The sequence below is a fragment of the Bombina bombina genome, chromosome 1, assembly GCF_027579735.1.
Source record: "Bombina bombina isolate aBomBom1 chromosome 1, aBomBom1.pri, whole genome shotgun sequence".
NCBI lineage: Eukaryota > Metazoa > Chordata > Amphibia > Anura > Bombinatoridae > Bombina > Bombina bombina.
This window is the reverse complement of record NC_069499.1, coordinates 914,681,310-914,704,726: the sequence shown is the minus strand read 5'-3', so window position 1 is coordinate 914,704,726 and position 23,417 is coordinate 914,681,310. Positions and strand designations below refer to the sequence as shown.

General features: G+C 40.3%; 1 protein-coding gene across 2 annotated transcripts in view; it reads right to left on the bottom strand.

Moving 5' to 3' along the window:
• Positions 1-23,417, bottom strand: part of TK2 (thymidine kinase 2) — a 238,139-nt gene that overhangs the window by 193,803 nt on the left and 20,919 nt on the right. For both annotated transcript variants that reach the window (XM_053716021.1, XM_053688668.1), the window contains exons 2-3: positions 14,459-14,636; positions 11,269-11,297 (exon numbers count right to left, since the gene is read on the bottom strand). In XM_053716021.1, the coding sequence (XP_053571996.1) occupies positions 11,269-11,297; positions 14,459-14,597 (168 nt within the window). In that variant the 5' untranslated portion in view covers positions 14,598-14,636. The remainder of the gene's footprint in view (positions 1-11,268; positions 11,298-14,458; positions 14,637-23,417) is intronic.

The following is a 23,417-nucleotide window of genomic DNA, read 5'->3' as shown; positions in this document are numbered from 1 at the left end:
GCACTGAGCAAAATAAAGACAATCTGATAAAATAAATAAATGAAACCAGATGGGACACCAAGCTTGAACTATGATAGAGCATAGGTATCTAAAATAAATACATGTAAACTTAAGTTTGTATCTCAATGCCAACTGCAGTTGTACAAAGTTTATAGATGAAGTAGGTATAAAGAGGAAAACTAACTATATATGTACCCTAGCAGTGAATCATATTAAATAGGTAAAGGAGAATCTCCATATGGAATTAAGGTGAAACAGATAAGTGTGTACCAAGCAGCCAATCCTGCACCTGACAATTGTGACCCTAAAGGAAAAAAGGCAGTTATTAGTATCTGGATGTACATGCTGCCTGCAATGCCCATTAGGTTTGAAATCTAAAAGCTTATCATCGTTATTACCAGACATAGAAATATTCCTTAGTTAAGGGAAACTAGTATGGTGAGTTAAATGTAGTCAAATTTGACTTATGAGATTAAGCATCACTAACATTCCACAGCGGCATAAATAAATGTTTAGGAGGAAAGAAAAATAATTGTATGGAAGACATTATTCAACAGTACTACATATACCTGCACCAAAACGGAGCAATAGCCAACAGGGTTAAAATTGTGAACTGGTACAAAATGATGTTCACACATCTAGGATCAGTTACCACCCTTCACATTCCCTCTTGTTGCAAGTAGTTAAGGCTAAGAGAATATGAAGGTGCAGAGCAATTAGAGCTCACATTGCTGATCCAGAGGAGGTGAACCGTCATTTTGTAATTTAACTCTGAAATGTAGTACTGCAATACGCCACGAGGGGTCCTCAGAGTCAAAGATCAGAGTGTTTTGCAAGAGACAGGAATGCAAAAAGCCGATCATGAGCGCTTTGTTTTTACATTTACAAAATTTGAGATAGCTGCCCATACAACCATGCGGGTAATATATAAGTGACTTATGCGAGTGAACATTACAAATAGATTACCTAGAACACTCTTCCCAGTAAGATATGTAAAAACTAAACAAGTTTAATAATCAAACAATAAAAGCCAACAGGGCTAAAACTGACAACAAGCAGTCTCCAGTATAATTCCTTCCAAAATGAACAGGAGGAGACCACAAGGTCTACATGTGAGCGAGATCCAAAGTCACAATCTGATTAGCCGAGTCCTCTGCGAATTGGGGCAAGCTGGCAGTACAGCAGACACACATGGAAAACAGGTAAATCTTCACTAGGTTTCTGCAGGCTATGAGCCTGTCGGGTTTGTAAAGGACGGCAACCCCAAAAGTTCCACACTTCAGCACCATACTGTGAAGGTATGTTAGTATGGAGTTGTCCCATGCTGGAGGCTAAGGGTAGCTGTACGTTAGCAAGGCAGTAGTTAATCTCCAATTCTAGCTTGGCATTCGATAGAAAGGGAGGGTCCTGCAGCTTCATATTCACAATGCCTATCCAGCCTTTTGGGACATGAGTAGTCTCCTCCAAACCATGTTTAGGGACTTGCATCTGATACGATATATCCGTTTCACCCTCTATCATCGCTTCCAAAGCGATCTGACCCTCTGACTGCGGTAGATAAACTGTGGGGCATAGATCCGCTGCTTGTGTTATTTTGCTGGAATCTAACATGTCCGATACAAAGAAACCTTCACCCATTTGCAGGTTAGTTGGCAAGTTCTGATTAAACTTTATCAGACAAGCAGAAGAAGTGTTAGGAGGGTCAATTACTTGAAGCGTTCTCGCTTCACTCAGAAGTACTCTCATAGATGCTGCCAAGGAGTCAAGCACCGGTGTAAAAACTTCCATGAGGGATAAGGTAACGTGCTCCATTTTGCTTGTCGGTAGAGAAGCCTGGCGGCTTAATTTAACTTTTATGCCTTCTCAGTAGCCAGGATTTGAAATGTCCCAAATTCCCAGACACAGTTATTGCAAAGGGAGGTCTGGATGGCTTGAGATTCGGCCACAGATCTTCTATACACAGATGATATTCCGAGAGCAATGTGAATCAGTGGCCATCTTGGTCAGCAGCCCACCAGAAGTCCTATTTTTGGTTTTTAAACATTAGGGTTAGGTTAAATAGAATAAACTCTCTGTATAAATATGAATCTGCAACCACAGTAAGATGTGAAACAGAAACCCTTGCCAGGAACTAAGATGGCGACTAGGGGCCTATGACAGGTTAATTGCCAGGTAGTAAACTCTTAAAATCTACAGGTGGGGGGGGCGGCCCTCACCTCTGAAGAAGCAACGAATAGTGTTGTGAAACGCGTAAGTCGAGGTGGGGGCGGAGCCTAAGTCTCACACGGAGCTAAATAAGGCACGCTGCAAAAAGTGCATTATCTGTGAAAGCCTTCACGCTCTATATAACTATAGACTTGACACAGAAAGAGCAAATTAGTCTACAGCTAGTGGGGTTAACAAACGTACTCTGTTACTGTTTTGACTAGTGCTCTATTTTTGCATAGGAGGTTAATTTTCGTCAAACCTCTTATCCTTAGAGAGTACCTCCATAGGTGGAGAGTTTATCCTGCTTTGGGATTTTTTAACTTTGTATTGTATAAAGTGTCACACCACCTGTTTTATTACTATTAAAACATTTCTGCACATATTGACTAAGTGTTAATACATTATCAGCCCTGGCACCACTAGCCCCTGCACTGTTACAACTATAGTAGGATCACTTTAACCCATTAAACTTTTTGGGAGTGACGATATTGCAGCATTCTGTCAGATCATTAAACAAAGGATCCAGGAATAACTGGGCTAACGAAAGGACGCTTGAGGGCTGTGACTGAGCAGAGAACATCTATTAACACTGAGCTGAAAAAATACCTCATAGTGGATGAGGTAGAAACAAGTGAGTGCAGATTTTTCTTCTTTTTATAAGTGCATCCTTTTAAAAACATATTACACTAGTAGTGCCTCCTGTGCGCTTGTCTATGCCTACATTTTTTCAGACACCCTGTGAAGGGGACAACTCCATATCAGATGAGCTGCTGGATTTATAGGCACACAGGAACCAGTACTGTGGACTGTATTTAAAGACTACGGCTCCAAAGACTATTCACCTTATAACTGTGCGGGACTAATAGATTAATAATCTTTTGTCTAAGATACTTCAATAGATGTGGACATATGGAAAAATAAATAAATAGTCCTGCATAACCTCCTAGCGCATTGATTTTTTTATATATATATATATTATATATATATATATATATATTATATATATATATATATATATATATATATATATATATATATATATATATATATATATATATATATATATATATATATATATATATATATATATATATATATATATATATATATCCAAAAGAAAATGCACTCTCAGGACTTTCATAAACAGGTTACTTTTATTTCTGTAACGTTTTCGGAGGTCTTGCCTCCTTCATCAGCATGAATAAAGTGAAAACAAACAAACTCTTAAATAGTGACATACTCACTCCAAAACATTTCAAACCACTATCTGTACTGGCGCCAAAATTACCGGTGTTGGACCGCATAGTGCGTTCCAAACGTGCTAAGTGGCGGAAGTAGTGCGCCAAACTACTTCCGGTTATCAAAATTCTGTAGCCGTAAAAAATCGGCTTAATATGTGTAAATGCCATTATTATAAAACCATTATGGCATATTATCTTAGAAACATAAAAAACTCTTAGCGTGCAAAAAAACAGAATTTATGTTTACCTGATAAATTACTTTCTCCAACGGTGTGTCCGGTCCACGGCGTCATCCTTACTTGTGGGATATTCTCTTCCCCAACAGGAAATGGCAAAGAGCCCAGCAAAGCTGGTCACATGATCCCTCCTAGGCTCCGCCTACCCCAGTCATTCGACCGACGTTAAGGAGGAATATTTGCATAGGAGAAACCATATGGTACCGTGGTGACTGTAGTTAAAGAAAATAAATTATCAGACCTGATTAAAAAAACCAGGGCGGGCCGTGGACCGGACACACCGTTGGAGAAAGTAATTTATCAGGTAAACATAAATTCTGTTTTCTCCAACATAGGTGTGTCCGGTCCACGGCGTCATCCTTACTTGTGGGAACCAATACCAAAGCTTTAGGACACGGATGAAGGGAGGGAGCAAATCAGGTCACCTAAATGGAAGGCACCACGGCTTGCAAAACCTTTCTCCCAAAAATAGCCTCAGAAGAAGCAAAAGTATCAAACTTGTAAAATTTGGTAAAAGTGTGCAGTGAAGACCAAGTCGCTGCCCTACATATCTGATCAACAGAAGCCTCGTTCTTGAAGGCCCATGTGGAAGCCACAGCCCTAGTGGAATGAGCTGTGATTCTTTCGGGAGGCTGCCGTCCGGCAGTCTCGTAAGCCAATCTGATGATGCTTTTAATCCAAAAAGAGAGAGAGGTAGAAGTTGCTTTTTGACCTCTCCTTTTACCGGAATAAACAACAAACAAGGAAGATGTTTGTCTGAAATCCTTTGTAGCATCTAAATAGAATTTTAGAGCGCGAACAACATCCAAATTGTGCAACAAACGTTCCTTCTTTGAAACTGGTTTCGGACACAGAGAAGGTACGATAATCTCCTGGTTAATGTTTTTGTTAGAAACAACTTTTGGAAGAAAACCAGGTTTAGTACGTAAGACCACCTTATCTGCATGGAACACCAGATAAGGAGGAGAACACTGCAGAGCAGATAATTCTGAAACTCTTCTAGCAGAAGAAATTGCAACTAAAAACAAAACTTTCCAAGATAATAACTTAATATCAACGGAATGCAAGGGTTCAAACGGAACCCCCTGAAGAACTGAAAGAACTAAATTGAGACTCCAAGGAGGAGTCAAAGGTTTGTAAACAGGCTTGATTCTAACCAGAGCCTGAACAAAGGCTTGAACATCTGGCACAGCGGCCAGCCTTTTGTGAATCAACACAGACAAGGCAGAAATCTGTCCCTTCAGGGAACTTGCAGATAATCCTTTTTCCAATCCTTCTTGAAGGAAGGATAGAATCCTAGGAATCTTAACCTTGTCCCAAGGGAATCCTTTAGATTCACACCAACAGATATATTTTTTCCAAATTTTGTGGTAAATCTTTCTAGTTACAGGCTTTCTGGCCTGAACAAGAGTATCGATAACAGAATCTGAGAATCCTCGCTTCGATAAGATCAAGCGTTCAATCTCCAAGCAGTCAGCTGGAGTGAAACCAGATTCGGATGTTCGAACGGACCCTGAACAAGAAGGTCTCGTCTCAAAGGTAGCTTCCAAGGAGGAGCCGATGACATATTCACCAGATCTGCGTACCAAGTCCTGCGTGGCCACGCAGGAGCTATCAAGATCACCGACGCCCTCTCCTGATTGATCCTGGCTACCAGCCTGGGGATGAGAGGAAACGGCGGGAACACATAAGCTAGTTTGAAGGTCCAAGGTGCTACTAGTGCATCCACTAGAGCCGCCTTGGGATCCCTGGATCTGGACCCGTAGCAGGGAACTTTGAAGTTCTGACGAGAGGCCATCAGATCCATGTCTGGAATGCCCCACAGCTGAGTGACTTGGGCAAAGATTTCCGGATGGAGTTCCCACTCCCCCGGATGCAATGTCTGACGACTCAGAAAATCCGCTTCCCAATTTTCCACTCCTGGGATGTGGATAGCAGACAGGTGGCAGGAGTGAGACTCCGCCCATAGAATGATTTTGGTCACTTCTTCCATCGCCAGGGAACTCCTTGTTCCCCCCTGATGGTTGATGTACGCAACAGTTGTCATGTTGTCTGATTGAAACCGTATGAACTTGGCCCTCGCTAGCTGAGGCCAAGCCTTGAGAGCATTGAATATCGCTCTCAGTTCCAGAATATTTATCGGTAGAAGAGATTCTTCCCGAGACCAAAGACCCTGAGCTTTCAGGGATCCCCAGACCGCGCCCCAGCCCATCAGACTGGCGTCTGTCGTGACAATGACCCACTCTGGTCTGCGGAATGTCATCCCTCGTGACAGGTTGTCCAGGGACAGCCACCAACGGAGTGAGTCTCTGGTCCTCTGATTTACTTGTATCTTCGGAGACAAGTCTGTATAGTCCCCATTCCACTGACTGAGCATGCACAGTTGTAATGGTCTTAGATGAATGCGTGCAAAAGGAACAATGTCCATTGCCGCTACCATCAACCCGATCACTTCCATGCACTGAGCTATGGAAGGAAGAGGAACGGAATGAAGTATCCGACAAGAGTCTAGAAGTTTTGTTTTTCTGGCCTCTGTCAGAAAAATCCTCATTTCTAAGGAGTCTATTATTGTTCCCAAGAAGGGAACCCTTGTTGACGGAGATAGAGAACTCTTTTCCACGTTCACTTTCCATCCGTGAGATCTGAGAAAGGCCAGGACAATGTCCGTGTGAGCCTTTGCTTGAGGAAGGGACGACGCTTGAATCAGAATGTCGTCCAAGTAAGGTACTACAGCAATGCCCCTTGGTCTTAGCACAGCTAGAAGGGACCCTAGTACCTTTGTGAAAATCCTTGGAGCAGTGGCTAATCCGAAAGGAAGCGCCACGAACTGGTAATGTTTGTCCAGGAATGCGAACCTCAGGAACCGATGATGTTCCTTGTGGATAGGAATATGTAGATACGCATCCTTTAAATCCACCGTGGTCATGAATTGACCTTCCTGGATGGAAGGAAGAATAGTTCGAATGGTTTCCATCTTGAACGATGGAACCTTGAGAAACTTGTTTAAGATCTTGAGATCTAAGATTGGTCTGAACGTTCCCTCTTTTTTGGGAACTATAAACAGATTGGAGTAGAACCCCATCCCTTGTTCTCTTAATGGAACGGGATGAATCACTCCCATTTTTAACAGGTCTTCTACACAATGTAAGAATGCCTGTCTTTTTATGTGGTCTGAAGACAACTGAGACCTGTGGAACCTCCCCCTTGGGGGAAGTCCCTTGAATTCCAGAAGATAACCTTGGGAGACTATTTCTAGCGCCCAAGGATCCAGAACATCTCTTGCCCAAGCCTGAGCGAAGAGAGAGAGTCTGCCCCCCACCAGATCCGGTCCCGGATCGGGGGCCAACATTTCATGCTGTCTTGGTAGCAGTGGCAGGTTTCTTGGCCTGCTTTCCCTTGTTCCAGCCTTGCATTGGTCTCCAAGCTGGCTTGGCTTGAGAAGTATTACCCTCTTGCTTAGAGGACGTAGCACTTTGGGCTGGTCCGTTTCTACGAAAGGGACGAAAATTAGGTTTATTTTTTGCCTTGAAAGGCCGATCCTGAGGAAGGGCGTGGCCCTTACCCCCAGTGATATCCGAGATAATCTCTTTCAAGTCAGGGCCAAACAGCGTTTTCCCCTTGAAAGGAATGTTAAGTAGCTTGTTCTTAAACACTAAAAAACTCTAAGCCATCTCCGTGGAGATGTTGCCTGTACAACGGCAAAGAGAATGACTGGGGTAGGCGGAGCCTAGGAGGGATCATGTGACCAGCTTTGCTGGGCTCTTTGCCATTTCCTGTTGGGGAAGAGAATATCCCACAAGTAAGGATGACGCCGTGGACCGGACACACCTATGTTGGAGAAATTGTGCTATTACACGAAATGATAGTAAGTGTGACAGCCGCTTGTTGCCATGACAACCTAAACAATGCTAGAATGTAATCCAGTTAGAAATACAGGGACAAACAGTAATTATCTTTCAAGGTATATCACAAAGTGTGTTAAAGCAAGCATGCTGCTTGACTACAATATGTGTGTTTAAAGAAGGTGTATGTATTGAAAAAAAAAGGGGATGAAAAGGTCTACTTATGAGTCGCGCCAGCTGGCATATTGTGCTATATACGTGTTGCTGTGTTAGCTTATATTGAGGATATTAAGTCAGTCTACCCAATAATCATAGAGGAGTCTCATATGGAGATGTATACCTCCAATGTATAGACTTCAATGTGAAAACGACTAACATACTAAAAATTATCATTTATCTGCGATCTCCCCATTGTCATGAGCTATTGACATGCATGCTATTCATACCCTCTATCAAAACACCTTATTGATCTAGGAAATTAAAAAATTTTTGGTGGATTTGTACAACTCAACTACTTCCTATTGAGTGATGAGGTTATATATTTACACCATATTGAATTTCATTATTAAAGCTGTTGGGGTCATATATGGCATATTCCACTTTCATCTTGTGGCTAGCAATGCCCCCATACACTCACTTTCTAAACACTCCAAGCAATTTAACACAAATGCAAAATAAAAATGAAAGTAAAAATAAAAATAAAAACAATTGATATGGCGGTCTTTCCATTAACTTCAACAATATCCCACTCGGGATTGATTTAGCTCTAAAAGTCCATGATTCTCATGTATGCAGAATAAAGAGCGCCTGGTCATTTACTTCTGATTTTATATATAATGACCCGCTCTGTGTTTATTTCTGTGCATTTTTCGGTGTCTTCTGTTACACCCTAGTCCTCTAGGTTAACGTGGCCTTTAGGATCGAATGCTTAATATGCATCATGTTACCCTGGTTGTTCCACCATCAAATTATTCTCCATGTTATGATGTTCCATACTGGTCATCTTCTATTGTTGTTTCTTCTTCCTAGCATGCTTAAGGATCTAGTGTCCAGCTTTGAATATGTGTAATGCTGTGTGTAAAAACCTGGTAACTCCAAGGCACCACTATCCGACTTCCACACAGGTATTAGAAATACCAAAGACTCCTACCCCTGGTGCTGTATGCCAACGTGGTTAGGAGCACCCCTAGAACGAGGCACGCCGACCGTGTGGCCCACAGAGTCATGATAGTCTAGGTGCCGTACCCTGCACTTGTATCACACTATATAGCCACATTACATCAAAGCCTTGAAGTCAGGGGTGGTGTTGAGCCCCCCTGGGTAAATGGTACCCAGTCGGTACATCCATTGAGCCTCCCGTTGCAGAAGTATTTTACCTCTGTCTCCCCCTCTATCTAGTGGGGGTACATGATCAATAAGTGTGTATCTTATTGATGCCACCGAATGTCTGTGTTCTGCACAGTGTCTCGCTACAGGTTGTACGGCACCTAGACTATCATGACTCTGTGGGCCACACGGTCGGCGTGCCTCGTTCTAGGGGTGCTCCTAACCACGTTGGCATACAGCACCAGGGGTAGGAGTCTTTGGTATTTCTAATACCTGTGTGGAAGTCGGATAGTGGTGCCTTGGAGTTACCAGGTTTTTACACACATAGCATTACACATATTCAAAGCTGGACACTAGATCCTTAAGCATGCTAAGAAGAAGAAACAACAATAGAAGATGACCAGTATGGAACATCATAACATGGAGAATAATTTGATGGTGGAACAACCAGGGTAACATGATGCATATTAAGCATTCGATCCTAAAGGCCACGTTAACCTAGAGGACTAGGGTGTAACAGAAGACACCGAAAAATGCACAGAAATAAACACAGAGCGGGTCATTATATATAAAATCAGAAGTAAATGACCAGGCGCTCTTTATTCTGCATACATGAGAATCATGGACTTTTAGAGCTAAATCAATCCCGAGTGGGATATTGTTGAAGTTAATGGAAAGACCGCCATATCAATTGTTTTTATTTTTATTTTTACTTTCATTTTTATTTTGCATTTGTGTTAAATTGCTTGGAGTGTTTAGAAAGTGAGTGTATGGGGGCATTGCTAGCCACAAGATGAAAGTGGAATATGCCATATATGACCCCCACAGCTTTAATAATGAAATTCAATATGGTGTAAATATATAACCTCATCACTCAATAGGAAGTAGTTGAGTTGTACAAATCCACCAAAATTTTTTTAATTTCCTAGATCAATAAGGTGTTTTGATAGAGGGTATGAATAGCATGCATGTCAATAGCTCATGACAATGGGGAGATCGCAGATAAATGATAATTTTTAGTATGTTAGTCGTTTTCACATTGAAGGCTATACATTGGAGGTATACATCTCCATATGAGACTCCTCTATGATTATTGGGTAGACTGACTTAAAATCCTCAATATAAGCTAACACAGCAACACGTATATAGCACAATATGCCAGCTGGCGCGACTCATAAATAGACCTTTTCATCCCCTTTTTTTTTCAATACATACACCTTCTTTAAACACACATATTGTAGTCAAGCAGCATGCTTGCTTTAACACACTTTGTGATATACCTTGAAAGATAATTACTGTTTGTCTGTTCCTGTATTTCTAACTGGATTACATTCTAGCATTGTTTAGGTTGTCATGGCAACAAGCGGCTGTCACACTTACTATCACTATTTAGTGTAATAGCACAATTTTTTGCACGCTAAGAGTTTTTTATGTTTCTAAGATAATATGCCATAATGGTTTTATAATAATGGCATTTACACATATTAAGCCGATTTTTTACGGCTACAGAATTTTGATAACCGGAAGTAGTTTGGCGCACTACTTCCGCCACTTAGCACGTTTGGAACGCACTATGCGGTCCAACACCGGTAATTTTGGCGCCAGTACAGATAGTGGTTTGAAATGTTTTGGAGTGAGTATGTCACTATTTAAGAGTTTGTTTGTTTTCACTTTATTCATGCTGATGAAGGAGGCAAGACCTCCGAAAACGTTACAGAAATAAAAGTAACCTGTTTATGAAAGTCCTGAGAGTGCATTTTCTTTTGGCTGCATATCTTCTACAAATTTGCACCCAGGCAGTTTTCCTTTGTGGGCGAGTTCTGGTGTTTTGGATATATATATATATATATATATATATATATATATATATATATATATATATATATATATATATATATATATATATATATATATATATATATATATATATATATACACACACACACACACAAACACACTTCTGGTGACAATCATTTTTTATACAAACTAGTGTACACTATGAAAAATGTTACAAAAGGTGGCAGGTCTGATTTTTTATATATATATATATACATATACATATATATATATATATATATATATATATATATATATATATATATATATATACACACACACACATATATATATATATATACATATATATATATATATACACACACACACATATATATATATATATACATATATATATATATATATATATATATATATATATATATATATATATATATATATATATATACACACACACACACACACACTTCTGGTGACAATCATTTTTTATACAAACTAGTGTACACTATGAAAAATGGTGGCAGGTCTGTATATATAATTATTGTGACTAAAGCAAAAAACACAAACACACACAAAAAAACACCAACAAAGAAAACTCTTAAAACACTGTGTACTCACAAGCATGTTTTTCTTTGGTAAAATTGTATCTGGAACACAAAAACATTTGAAACAGTTAATATAAAATGTTATAAAGCAATGTTTAAATGACAAGTTTGGAAGTATATGTGGCGCGTGCCCATAAGGAAGAGAGCCTGAGCATAACTCATATACAGAGTAGAAGTACATAGTGTACACATAAATGAGAGTAAAGCATGCGAGTTGTATGTATTTAAGAGTTCATATGTATCCTAGGTCTAGAAAGGAACGTGTAGAACTATATACTGTATAGATAGGGAGTAGCAAAAAGGGATATACAGTCGGTCCAGGAAGTAATGATAAAGTAGATATTGCGTACACAGAAAGAAATGTAAAACTATATTCATGTGTTTGTAAACATATACATACTGTATACCGGCAAATCAGCAAATTACACACGTGTGAAGTCCTACATGAGAAATGTGACTCAGAGAGGAGATTACCGTGTGTGCACAAATCAGATTATGATGTACATAACAAGGATTAGTGAGTGTGCACAAATTAGTAGATCATGATGTACATAACAAGGATTACTGAGTTTGCACAAATTAGATCATGATGTACATAACAAGGATTACTGAGTGTGCACAAATTAGATCATGATGTACATAACAAGGATTACTGAGTGTGCACAAATTAGATCATGATGTACATAAGGTTTACTGAGTGTGCACAAATTAGTAGATCATGATGTACATAACAAGGATTACTGAGTGTGCACAAATCAGATCATGATGTACATAACAAGGATTACTGAGTGTGCACAAATTAGATCATAATGTACATAACAAGGATTACTGAGTGTGCACAAATTAGTAGATCATGATGTACATAACAAGGATTACCGAGTGTGCACAAATCAGATTATGATGTACATAATAAGGATTACCGAGTGTGCACAAATGAGATCATGATGTACATAACAAGGATTACTGAGTGTGCACAAATTAGATCATGATGTACATAACAAGGATTACTGAGTTTGCACAAATTAGATCATGATGTACATAACAAGGATTACTGAGTGTGCACAAATCAGATTATGATGTACATAATAAGGATTACCGAGTGTGCACAAATGAGATCATGATGTACATAACAAGGATTACTGAGTGTGCACAAATCAGATTATGATGTACATAACAAGGATTACCAAGTGTGCACAAATCAGATTATGATGTACATAACAAGGATTACTGAGTGTGCACAAATTAGTAGATCATGATGTACATAACAAGGATTACTGAGTGTGAACAAATTAGTAGATCATGATGTACATAACAAGGATTACTGAGTGTGCACAAATTAGTAGATCATGATGTACATAACAAGGATTACTGAGTGTGCAAAAATTAGATGATCATGATGTACATAACAAGGATTACTGAGTGTGCAAAAATTAGATGATCATGATGTACATAACAAGGATTACTGAGTGTGCACAAATTAGTAGATCATGATGTACATAACAAGGATTACTGAGTGTGCACAAATTAGATGATCATGATGTACATAACAAGGATTATTGAGTGTGCACAAATCAGATCATGATGTACATAACAAGGATTACTGAGTGTGCACAAATTAGTAGATCATGATGTACATAACAAGGATTACTGAGTGTGCACAAATCAGATCATGATGTACATAACAAGGATTACTGAGTGTGCACAAATTAGTAGATCATGATGTACATAACAAGGATTACTGAGTGTGCACAAATTAGATGATCATGATGTACATAACAAGGATTACTGAGTGTGCACAAATTAGATGATCATGATGTACATAACAAGGATTACTGAGTGTGCACAAATTAGTAGATCATGATGTACATAACAAGGATTACTGAGTGTGCACAAATTAGATGATCATGATGTACATAACAAGGATTACTGAGTGTGCACAAATTAGTAGATCATGATGTACATAACAAGGATTACTGAGTGTGCACAAATTAGTAGATCATGATGTACATAACAAGGATTACTGAGTGTGCACAAATTAGTAGATCATGATGTACATAACAAGGATTACTGAGTGTGCACAAATTAGTAGATCATGATGTACATAACAAGGATTACTGAGTGTGCACAAATTAGTAGATCATGATGTACATAACAAGGATTACTGAGTGTGCACAAATTAGTAGATCATGATGTACATAACAAGGATTACTGAGTGTGCACAAATCAGATCATGATGTACATAACAAGGATTACTGAGTGTGCACAAATCAGATTATGATGTACATAACAAGGATTACTGAGTGTGCACAAATTAGATGATCATGATGTACATAACAAGGATTACTGAGTGTGCACAAATTAGTAGATCATGATGTACATAACAAGGATTACTGAGTGTGCACAAATTAGTAGATCATGATGTACATAACAAGGATTACTGAGTGTGCACAAATTAGTAGATCATGATGTACATAACAAGGATTACTGAGTGTGCACAAATTAGTAGATCATGATGTACATAACAAGGATTACTGAGTGTGCACAAATCAGATCATGATGTACATAACAAGGATTACTGAGTGTGCACAAATCAGATTATGATGTACAAGGTAAAGGTTATTAAGAAAGTATACAACACACACGTAGAAGAAGTGAAGAAAATCACTTGTTACATGTGACTATCATAGTGCATAGCTGTGCAACATGACACATAATAATATCTGCATTACAGGATAAAATAACGCTGTGTGTTTATGATGATATAAAGCAGATTTAATGTGCCCCATTTCTGTGTGCAGCCCATTTACAACATAAAAGGGACATGAAACACATTTGTTCTTTCCCGATTTAGAAAGAGCGTGCAATTTTAAACAACTTTCTATTTTATTTCTATTATCGAATTTTCATTGTTGGCATCTTTTGTGGAAAAGCAGGAGCGTGCACGCGCCTGGAGCACTATATGGCAGCAGTTCTGCAAGAATGTTATCCACATCCAAGGCAGCACTATTTCCTGCCATGTAGTGCTCCAGACACCTACTTAGGTATCTCTTCAACAAATAATAGCATGAGAACTAAGCAAATTTGATAACAGAAGTAAATTAGTTTTTTTTTTTTTTAAAATGCTCTGCTCTATCTAAATCACAAAAGAAATGTTTGGGTTTCATATCTCTAACATATAGCAAAGTCTTGCAGGTAAATTATACCTGAGCTTCCTGTGTGGAGTTTTGCTGCCGCACATACTATCCCAGGTGACTCACAGCGGTGCGCTCTCAGTCCACCGGTTGCGCCACGCACTACTGTACAGACTCTGCCAAGTACTCTGGTTGCTGTTGTCAGGGACATATTGGATGTGTGTTCTGTACATAACACTCACGAACAGATCTGCAAAGAAACAAAGACACTGTCATATTACAAACTATTGCATAAGTATTTCATTATGAGGCATGCTCTTAGATACACATAACATATACAAAACTGTAAAAGGAGAAAAAGGTGTCATTATTGTGAAGAAAAAAAAAAAGGAGTTAAAGGGATAGAAAAGTCAAAATGAGACTTGCAGGATTCAGATAGAGCATGTCATTTTAAGACAGATTTAAATTAACTTCTATTTTCAAATGTGCTTAGTTCTCGTGGTATCCCTTTCTGAAAAAGAATACGCACATATCCTACACTAGTGGGAGCTAGTTGTTGATTGGTGCCTGTAGACATTTGTCTCTTGTGATTGGCTAACTAGATGTGTTTATCAAGCTGCCAGTAGAGTAATATTGTTTCTTAAGCAAAGGATAACAAGAGAATGAAGCAAAGTTGATAATAGAAGTGAATTGGAAAGTTGTTTAAAATTGTATGTTCTATCTGAATCATGAAAGAAAATGTTGGTGTTTTCTCTCCCTTTAAGCATAAAAATGAAAAGTCAATTTGGTTGTAAAACTTTTTAACATGTTCAGAAGCTCTTGTTAATCTCCAAGCTAAACCAGACATAACATTAAATGGAAAATAGAATAAAATATTGAAAATCCGTGATTCAGATAGATCTTGAAAAAAAAAAAAAATATTTAAAAAAACCTTTCCATTTTACTTGGTATCTTAGTACTATTTGTTAAAGAGTAATCCTAGGTAGGCTCAGGAGCGTGGCCGTGTCTTTAGTACTCTATGGCAGCAGTGTTCATAATTTTAGTAGCAATGTTATATATTAAAGGGACAGTAAACATTGGGTAAAATGTTACATAATTCTGAACTATGTGCAGAATTATGTAACATAAGAAAAAGCCTTTTGTTTGAATCCCCCCCCCCCCAAATACCTAATCTGACACCTTAAACCATAGTTACCTCGTGTGCAAAGCCGCACTTTTCTGTATGTCAGTTTTTTCAACTAGCAAGTCACAGGCTCACTGTCTAATCACAGTGAGCATGATTGCGCCATTCAACTACTATATCTGTCGGGTGCTTAACCTAGCGCAGTATTGCATTACATGTAGTTGAATAGCACGATCGGGCTAGCTGTGATTAGACAGTGAGTCTGTGACATGATAGTTGAATAAACTGCTGCACAGAAGAGGTGCCAGATAAGGTATTTAGGGGGGGGGGGGGGGGGGGGAAATCAAACAAAAAGGCTTTCCTTATGTTACAGAATTCTGCACTATACATAATTCTGCACAAAGTGCAGAATTATGTAACATTCAAACACTGCTGCCAGTGGTGTTGGCGATATTGTCCTAGTCAATGGGATCATGAATGCTGAAAAGTACAGACAGGTTTTAATTCATCATGCTATTCCTTTTGGAAAGCGCCTGATTGGAAATGGTTTTATTTTTCAGCATGATAACGATTCCAAGCACACTGCTAATGCAGTGAAATCATATTTGGAGAAAAAAACAGCTGATAAAACACTGACAGTCATGGACTGGCCTCCACAAATTCCAGACCTGAATATTAGAGGAAGAATCGGATCAACTGGACAGAGAAATAATTAAAGGATAACCTAAATCTAATCCTTGGCACTGAGAAAGACCCCAGGCCCGGATCGCCTTCCTGTGGAATTTTTCAGGCTATTATCTCCCCAGGTGTCCCCCATCCTCTGTGAAGTATATAACGCGCTTTTCTTTGTAGATGGCATCCCCTCGACATCTTTTGTCTCCGCACATATTACCCTGATCCCAAAACCCGGAAAAGATCATACTCTTCCAGAATCATACCACCCCATATCCCTCTCAAAGGGACACTAAACCCAATTTTTTTTGTTCATGATTCAGATAGAGAAACATAATTTATGCTTACCTGATAAATTCCTTTCTTCTGTAGTGTGATCAGTCCACGGGTCATCATTACTTCTGGGATATTACTCCTCCCCAACAGGAAGTGCAAGAGGATTCACCCAGCAGAGCTGCATATAGCTCCTCCCCTCTACGTCACTCCCAGTCATTCGACCAAGGACCAACGAGAAAGGAAAAGCCAAGGGTGAAGTGGTGACTGGAGTATAAATTAAAAAATATTTACCTGCCTTAAAAACAGGGCGGGCCGTGGACTGATCACACTACAGAAGAAAGGAATTTATCAGGTAAGCATAAATTATGTTTTCTTCTGTTAAGTGTGATCAGTCCACGGGTCATCATTACTTCTGGGATACCAATACCAAAGCAAAAGTACACGGATGACGGGAGGGATAGGCAGGCTCTTTATACAGAAGGAACCACTGCCTGAAGAACCTTTCTCCCAAAAATAGCCTCCGATGAAGCAAAAGTGTCAAATTTGTAAAATTTGGAAAAAGTATGAAGCGAAGACCAAGTTGCAGCCTTGCAAATCTGTTCAACAGAGGCCTCATTCTTGAAGGCCCAAGTGGAAGCCACAGCTCTAGTAGAATGAGCTGTAATTCTTTCAGGAGGCTGCTGTCCAGCAGTCTCATAAGCTAAACGAATTATGCTACGAAGCCAAAAAGAAAGAGAGGTAGCGGAAGCTTTTTGACCTCTCCTCTGCCCAGAGTAAATGACAAACAGAGAAGACGTTTGTCGAAATTCCTTAGTTGCCTGTAAGTAAAATTTTAGAGCACGGACTACATCCAGGTTGTGCAGTAGACGTTCCTTCTTTGAAGAAGGATTTGGGCATAAAGAAGGAACAACAATCTCTTGATTGATATTCCTGTTAGTAACTACCTTAGGTAAGAACCCAGGTTTAGTACGCAGGACTACCTTATCCGAATGAAAAATCAAATAAGGAGAATCACAATGTAAGGCTGATAATTCAGAGACTCTTCGAGCCGAGGAAATAGCCATTAAAAATAGAACTTTCCAAGATAACAACTTTATATCAATGGAATGAAGGGGTTCAAACGGAACGCCCTGTAAAACATTAAGAACAAGGTTTAAACTCCATGGTGGAGCAACAGTTTTAAACACAGGCTTAATTCTGGCCAAAGCCTGACAAAAAGCCTGGACGTCAGGAACTTCTGACAGACGTTTGTGTAACAGAATGGACAGAGCTGAGATCTGTCCCTTTAATGAACTAGCAGATAAACCCTTTTCTAAACCTTCTTGTAGAAAAGACAATATCCTAGGAATCCTAACCTTACTCCAAGAGTAACCTTTGGATTCACACCAATATAGGTATTTACGCCATATCTTATGGTAAATCTTTCTGGTAACAGGTTTCCTAGCCTGTATTAAGGTATCAATAACTGACTCAGAAAATCCACGTCTTGATAAAATCAAGCGTTCAATTTCCAAGCAGTCAGCTTCAGAGAAGTTAGATTTTGATGTTTGAAGGGACCCTGTATCAGAAGGTCCTGTTTCAGAGGTAGAGACCAAGGTGGACAGGATGACATGTCCACCAGGTCTGCATACCAATTCCTGCGTGGCCACGCAGGTGCTATTAGAATCACTGATGCTCTCTCTTGTTTGATTCTGGCAATCAATCGAGGAAGCAACGGGAAGGGTGGAAACACGTAAGCCATCCTGAAGTCCCAAGGTGCTGTCAGAGCATCTATCAGGACTGCTCCTGGATCCCTGGATCTGGACCCGTAACGAGGAAGCTTGGCGTTCTGTCGAGACGCCATGAGATCTATCTCTGGTTTGCCCCAACGTCGAAGTATTTGGGCAAAGACCTCCGGATGAAGTTCCCACTCCCCCGGATGAAAAGTCTGACGACTTAAGAAATCCGCCTCCCAGTTCTCCACTCCCGGGATGTGGATTGCTGACAGGTGGCAAGAGTGAGACTCTGCCCAGCAAATTATCTTTGATACTTCCATCATAGCTAGGGAGCTTCTTGTCCCTCCCTGATGGTTGATGTAAGCTACAGTCGTGATGTTGTCCGACTGAAACCTGATGAACCCCCGAGTTGTCAACTGGGGCCAAGCCAGGAGGGCATTGAGAACTGCTCTCAATTCCAGAATGTTTATTGGCAGGAGACTATCCTCCTGACTCCATTGTCCCTGAGCCTTCAGAGAATTCCAGACGGCACCCTAACCTAGAAGGCTGGCGTCTGTTGTTACAATTGTCCAGTCTGGTCTGCTGAATGGCATCCCCCTGGACAGATGTGGCCGAGAAAGCCACCATAGAAGAGAATTTCTGGTCTCTTGATCCAGATTCAGAGAAGGGGATAAGTCTGAGTAATCCCCATTCCACTGACTTAGCATGCACAGTTGCAGTGGTCTGAGGGGTAAGCGTGCAAAGGGTACTATGTCCATTGCCGCTACCATTAAGCCGATTACCTCCATGCATTGGGCCACTGACGGGTGTTGAATGGAATGAAGGGTGCGGCAAGCACTTTGAAGTCTTGTTAGCCTGTCCTCCGTCAGGTAAATCTTCATTTCTACAGAATCTATAAGAGTCCCCAGGAAGGGAACTCTTGTGAGTGGAACGAGTGAACTTTTCTTTTCGTTCACCTTCCATCCATGTGACCTTAGAAATGCCAGCACTAACTCTGTATGAGACTTGGCAGTTTGAAAGCTTGAAGCTTGTATCAGAATGTCGTCTAGGTATGGAGCTACCGAGATTCCCCGCGGTCTTAGTACCGCCAGAAGAGCACCCAGAACCTTTGTGAAGATTCTTGGAGCTGTAGCCAATCCGAATGGAAGAGCCACAAACTGGTAATGCCAGTCTAGGAAGGCAAACCTTAGGTACCGATAATGATCTTTGTGAATCGGTATGTGAAGGTAAGCATCTTTTAAATCTACAGTGGTCATGTATTGACCCTCTTGGATCATAGGTAAAATTGTCCGAATAGTCTCCATCTTGAACGATGGAACTCTTAGGAATTTGTTTAGGATCTTTAAGTCCAGGATTGGTCTGAAAGTTCCCTCTTTTTTGGGAACCACAAACAGATTTGAGTAAAACCCCTGTCCCTGTTCCGATCGTGGAACTGGATGGATTACTCCCATTAACAAGAGCTCTTGTACGCAGCGTAGAAACGCCTCTTTCTTTGTCTGGATTGTTGACAATCTTGACAGATGAAATCTCTCTCTTGGAGGAGAGTATTTGAAGTCCAGAAGGTATCCCTGAGATATTATCTCTAGCGCCCAGGGATCCTGAACATCTCTTGCCCAAGCCTGGGCGAAGAGAGAAAGTCTGCCCCCCACTAGATCCGATCCCGGATCGGGGGCCCTCAATTCATGCTGTTTTAGGGGCAGCAGCAGGTTTCCTAGTCTGCTTGCCCTTGTTCCAGGACTGGTTAGGTTTCCAGCCTCGTCTGTAGCGAGCAACAGCTCCTTCCTGTTTTGGTGCAGAGGAAGTTGATGCTGCTCCTGCTTTGAAATTACGAAAGGAACGAAAATTAGACTGTCTAGTCTTGGCTTTGGCTTTGTCCTGAGGCAGGGCATGGCCTTTACCTCCTGTAATGTCAGCGATAATCTCTTTCAACCCGGGCCCGAATAAGGTCTGCCCTTTGAAAGGTATATTAAGCAATTTAGACTTAGAAGTAACATCAGCTGACCAGGATTTTAGCCACAGCGCCCTGCGTGCCTGAATGGCGAATCCTGAATTCTTCGCCGTAAGTTTAGTAAGATGTACTACGGCCTCCGAAATGAATGAATTAGATAGTTTAAGGACTCTAAGCCTGTCCGTAATGTCGTCCAGAGTAGCTGAACCAATGTTCTCTTCCAGAGACTCAATCCAGAATGCCGCTGCAGCCGTGATCGGCGCAATGCATGCAAGGGGTTGCAATATAAAACCTTGTTGAACAAACATTTTCTTAAGGTAACCCTCTAACTTTTTATCCATTGGATCTGAAAAAGCACAGCTATCCTCCACCGGGATAGTGGTACGCTTAGCTAAGGTAGAAACTGCTCCCTCCACCTTAGGGACCGTTTGCCATAAGTCCCTTGTGGTGGCGTCTATTGGAAACATTTTTCTAAATATCGGAGGGGGTGAGAACGGCACACCGGGTCTATCCCACTCCTTAGTAACAATTTCAGTAAGTCTCTTAGGTATAGAAAAAACCTCAGTACTCGTCGGTACCGCAAAATATTTATCCAACCTACACATTTTCTCTGGTATTGCAACTGTGTTACAATCATTCAGAGCCGCTAACACCTCCCCTAGTAATACACGGAGGTTTTCCAGTTTAAATTTAAAATTTGAAATATCTGAATCCAGTCTGTTTGGATCAGAACCGTCACCCACAGAATGAAGTTCTCCGTCCTCATGTTCTGCCACCTGTGACGCAGTGTCTGACATGGCCCTAATATTATCAGCGCACTCTGTTCTCACCCCAGAGTGATCACTCTTACCTCTTAGTTCTGGTAATTTAGCCAAAACCTCAGTCATAACAGTAGCCATATCCTGTAATGTGATTTGTAATGGCCGCCCAGATGTACTCGGCGCTACAATATCACGCACCTCCCTCTGAGCGGGAGATGTAGGTACTGACACGTGAGGCGAGTTAGTCGGCATAACTCTCCCCTCGTTGTTTGGTGAAATTTGTTCAATTTGTACAGATTGACTTTTATTTAAAGTAGCATCAATACAGTTAGTACATAAATTTCTATTGGGCTCCACTTTGGCATTGCAACAAATGACACAGGTATCATCCTCTGAATCAGACATGTTTAACACACTAGCAAATAAACTTGCAACTTGGAAATACAATTCAATTAGAATAATATTAAAACGTACTGTGCCTTTAAGAAGCACAGAAGATCTATGACAGTTGAAAATTAATAAATTGAAACAGTTATAGCCTCAATCCTTGTAAACAACACAACTTTAGCAAAGGTTTAATCCCATTAGCAAAGATAACAAATTCTGAAAGCAGGAAACAAATTACAGAATAAACGTTTTTTATCTCAGTCAAACTATAATTCTCACAGCTCTGCTGAGAGAAATTACCTCCCTCAAAATAAGTTTTGAAGACCCCTGAGCTCTGTAGAGATGAACCGGATCATGCAGGGAATACAATGAGTTGCTGACTGAAATATTTGATGCATAGTAAAAGCGCCAAAAAACGGCCCCTCCCCCTCACACACAGCAGTGAGGGAGAACAGAAACTGTCAGAAAAACAGATTAAGCAACTGCCAAGTGGAAAAATAGTGCCCAAACATTTATTCACACAGTACCTCAGCAAATGAAAACGATTTTACATTCCAGCAAAAACGTTAAACATAATCTCTAGTTATTAAACAGCTTTATGTATTTCTTACAGTGTAATTCTAGTGAAGTACCATTCCCCAGAATACTGAAGTGTAAAGTATACATACATGACATTATATCGGTATGGCAGGATTTTCTCATCAATTCCATTGTCAGAAAATAAAAACTGCTACATACCTCTATGCAGATTCATCTGCCCGCTGTCCCCTGATCTGAAGTTTACCTCACTCCTCAGATGGCCGAGAACAGCAATATGATCTTAACTACTCCGGCTAAAATCATAGCAAAACTCTGGTAGATTCTTCTTCAAACTCTGCCAGAGAGGTAATAACACACTCCGGTGCTATTTTAAAATAACAAACTTTTGATTGAAGATATAAAACTAAGTATAATCACCATAGTCCTCTCACACATCCTATCTAGTCGTTGGGTGCAAGAGAATGACTGGGAGTGACGTAGAGGGGAGGAGCTATATGCAGCTCTGCTGGGTGAATCCTCTTGCACTTCCTGTTGGGGAGGAGTAATATCCCAGAAGTAATGATGACCCGTGGACTGATCACACTTAACAGAAGAAATACAATTTTAAACAACTTTCCAATTTACTTCTGTTATCTAATTTGCTTCATTTTTTAGATATCCTTTGTTGAAGAAAGAGCAATGTACATGGGAGAGCCAATCACACAAGGCATCTATGTGCAGCAACCAATCAGCAGCTACTAAGCCTATCTAGATATGCTTTTCATCTAAGAAAATCAAGAGAATGAAGCAAATTAGATAATAGAAGTAAATTAGAAAGATGTTTAAAACTGCATGCTCTTTCTAAATCATGAAAGAAAAAATTTGGGTCTTATGTCCCTTTAAACACTGATTACAAAATTCTTATGAAACTTTTGGCCAATAGGTTAAAAAAAAAAACTTATCCCCTCCTTGTTACACATAGACCAGACCGGATTTGTATCTGGCAGAACATCGGTGGTCAACTTAAGCAGGGTCCATCATGCGATCAACCATTACTGGCTTTGGGCGGGGGGCAGGAGGCCTTCCCGTTATCTCTTGATGCAGAGAAGGCCTTCCATAGAGTTGAGTGGCGCACTTATTTCACACTCTTAGGCAATTTCAGTTCAAACTGAAGCAAACTTACCCGGGTTTACCAATAAACGATTACCGCATGCATATGGCTCTGTATGCAGACGATATGCTGCTCTTTATCTCTCACCCTGCAGTATATGTCCCAAAAATTATAGAGGTGCTAAACACTTTTGGAGATTTCTCAGGATACAAAGTCAACATGAACAAATCTGAGATACTGTGGTTGACAGATCACAGAGCTGCTCAGCCACACTATCCTTTTGTTGTACAGCCTACCACCCTGATCTACCTAGGAATTAAGATACATCGTAATCCACACAAAATTTATGAACTTAATCTTACAAAACAGTGCAATCTGTTACAGTCTCGGCTGAAAGCCTGGGCGAAACCTCCCCTTGGCTTCTCGGGCCGAATTAACCTTGTGAAAATGTTGATCCTGTCTAAACTTCTGTACCCATTACTAATGTTACCCTTTCTTCTTACTAAAGTGGACCTGGCA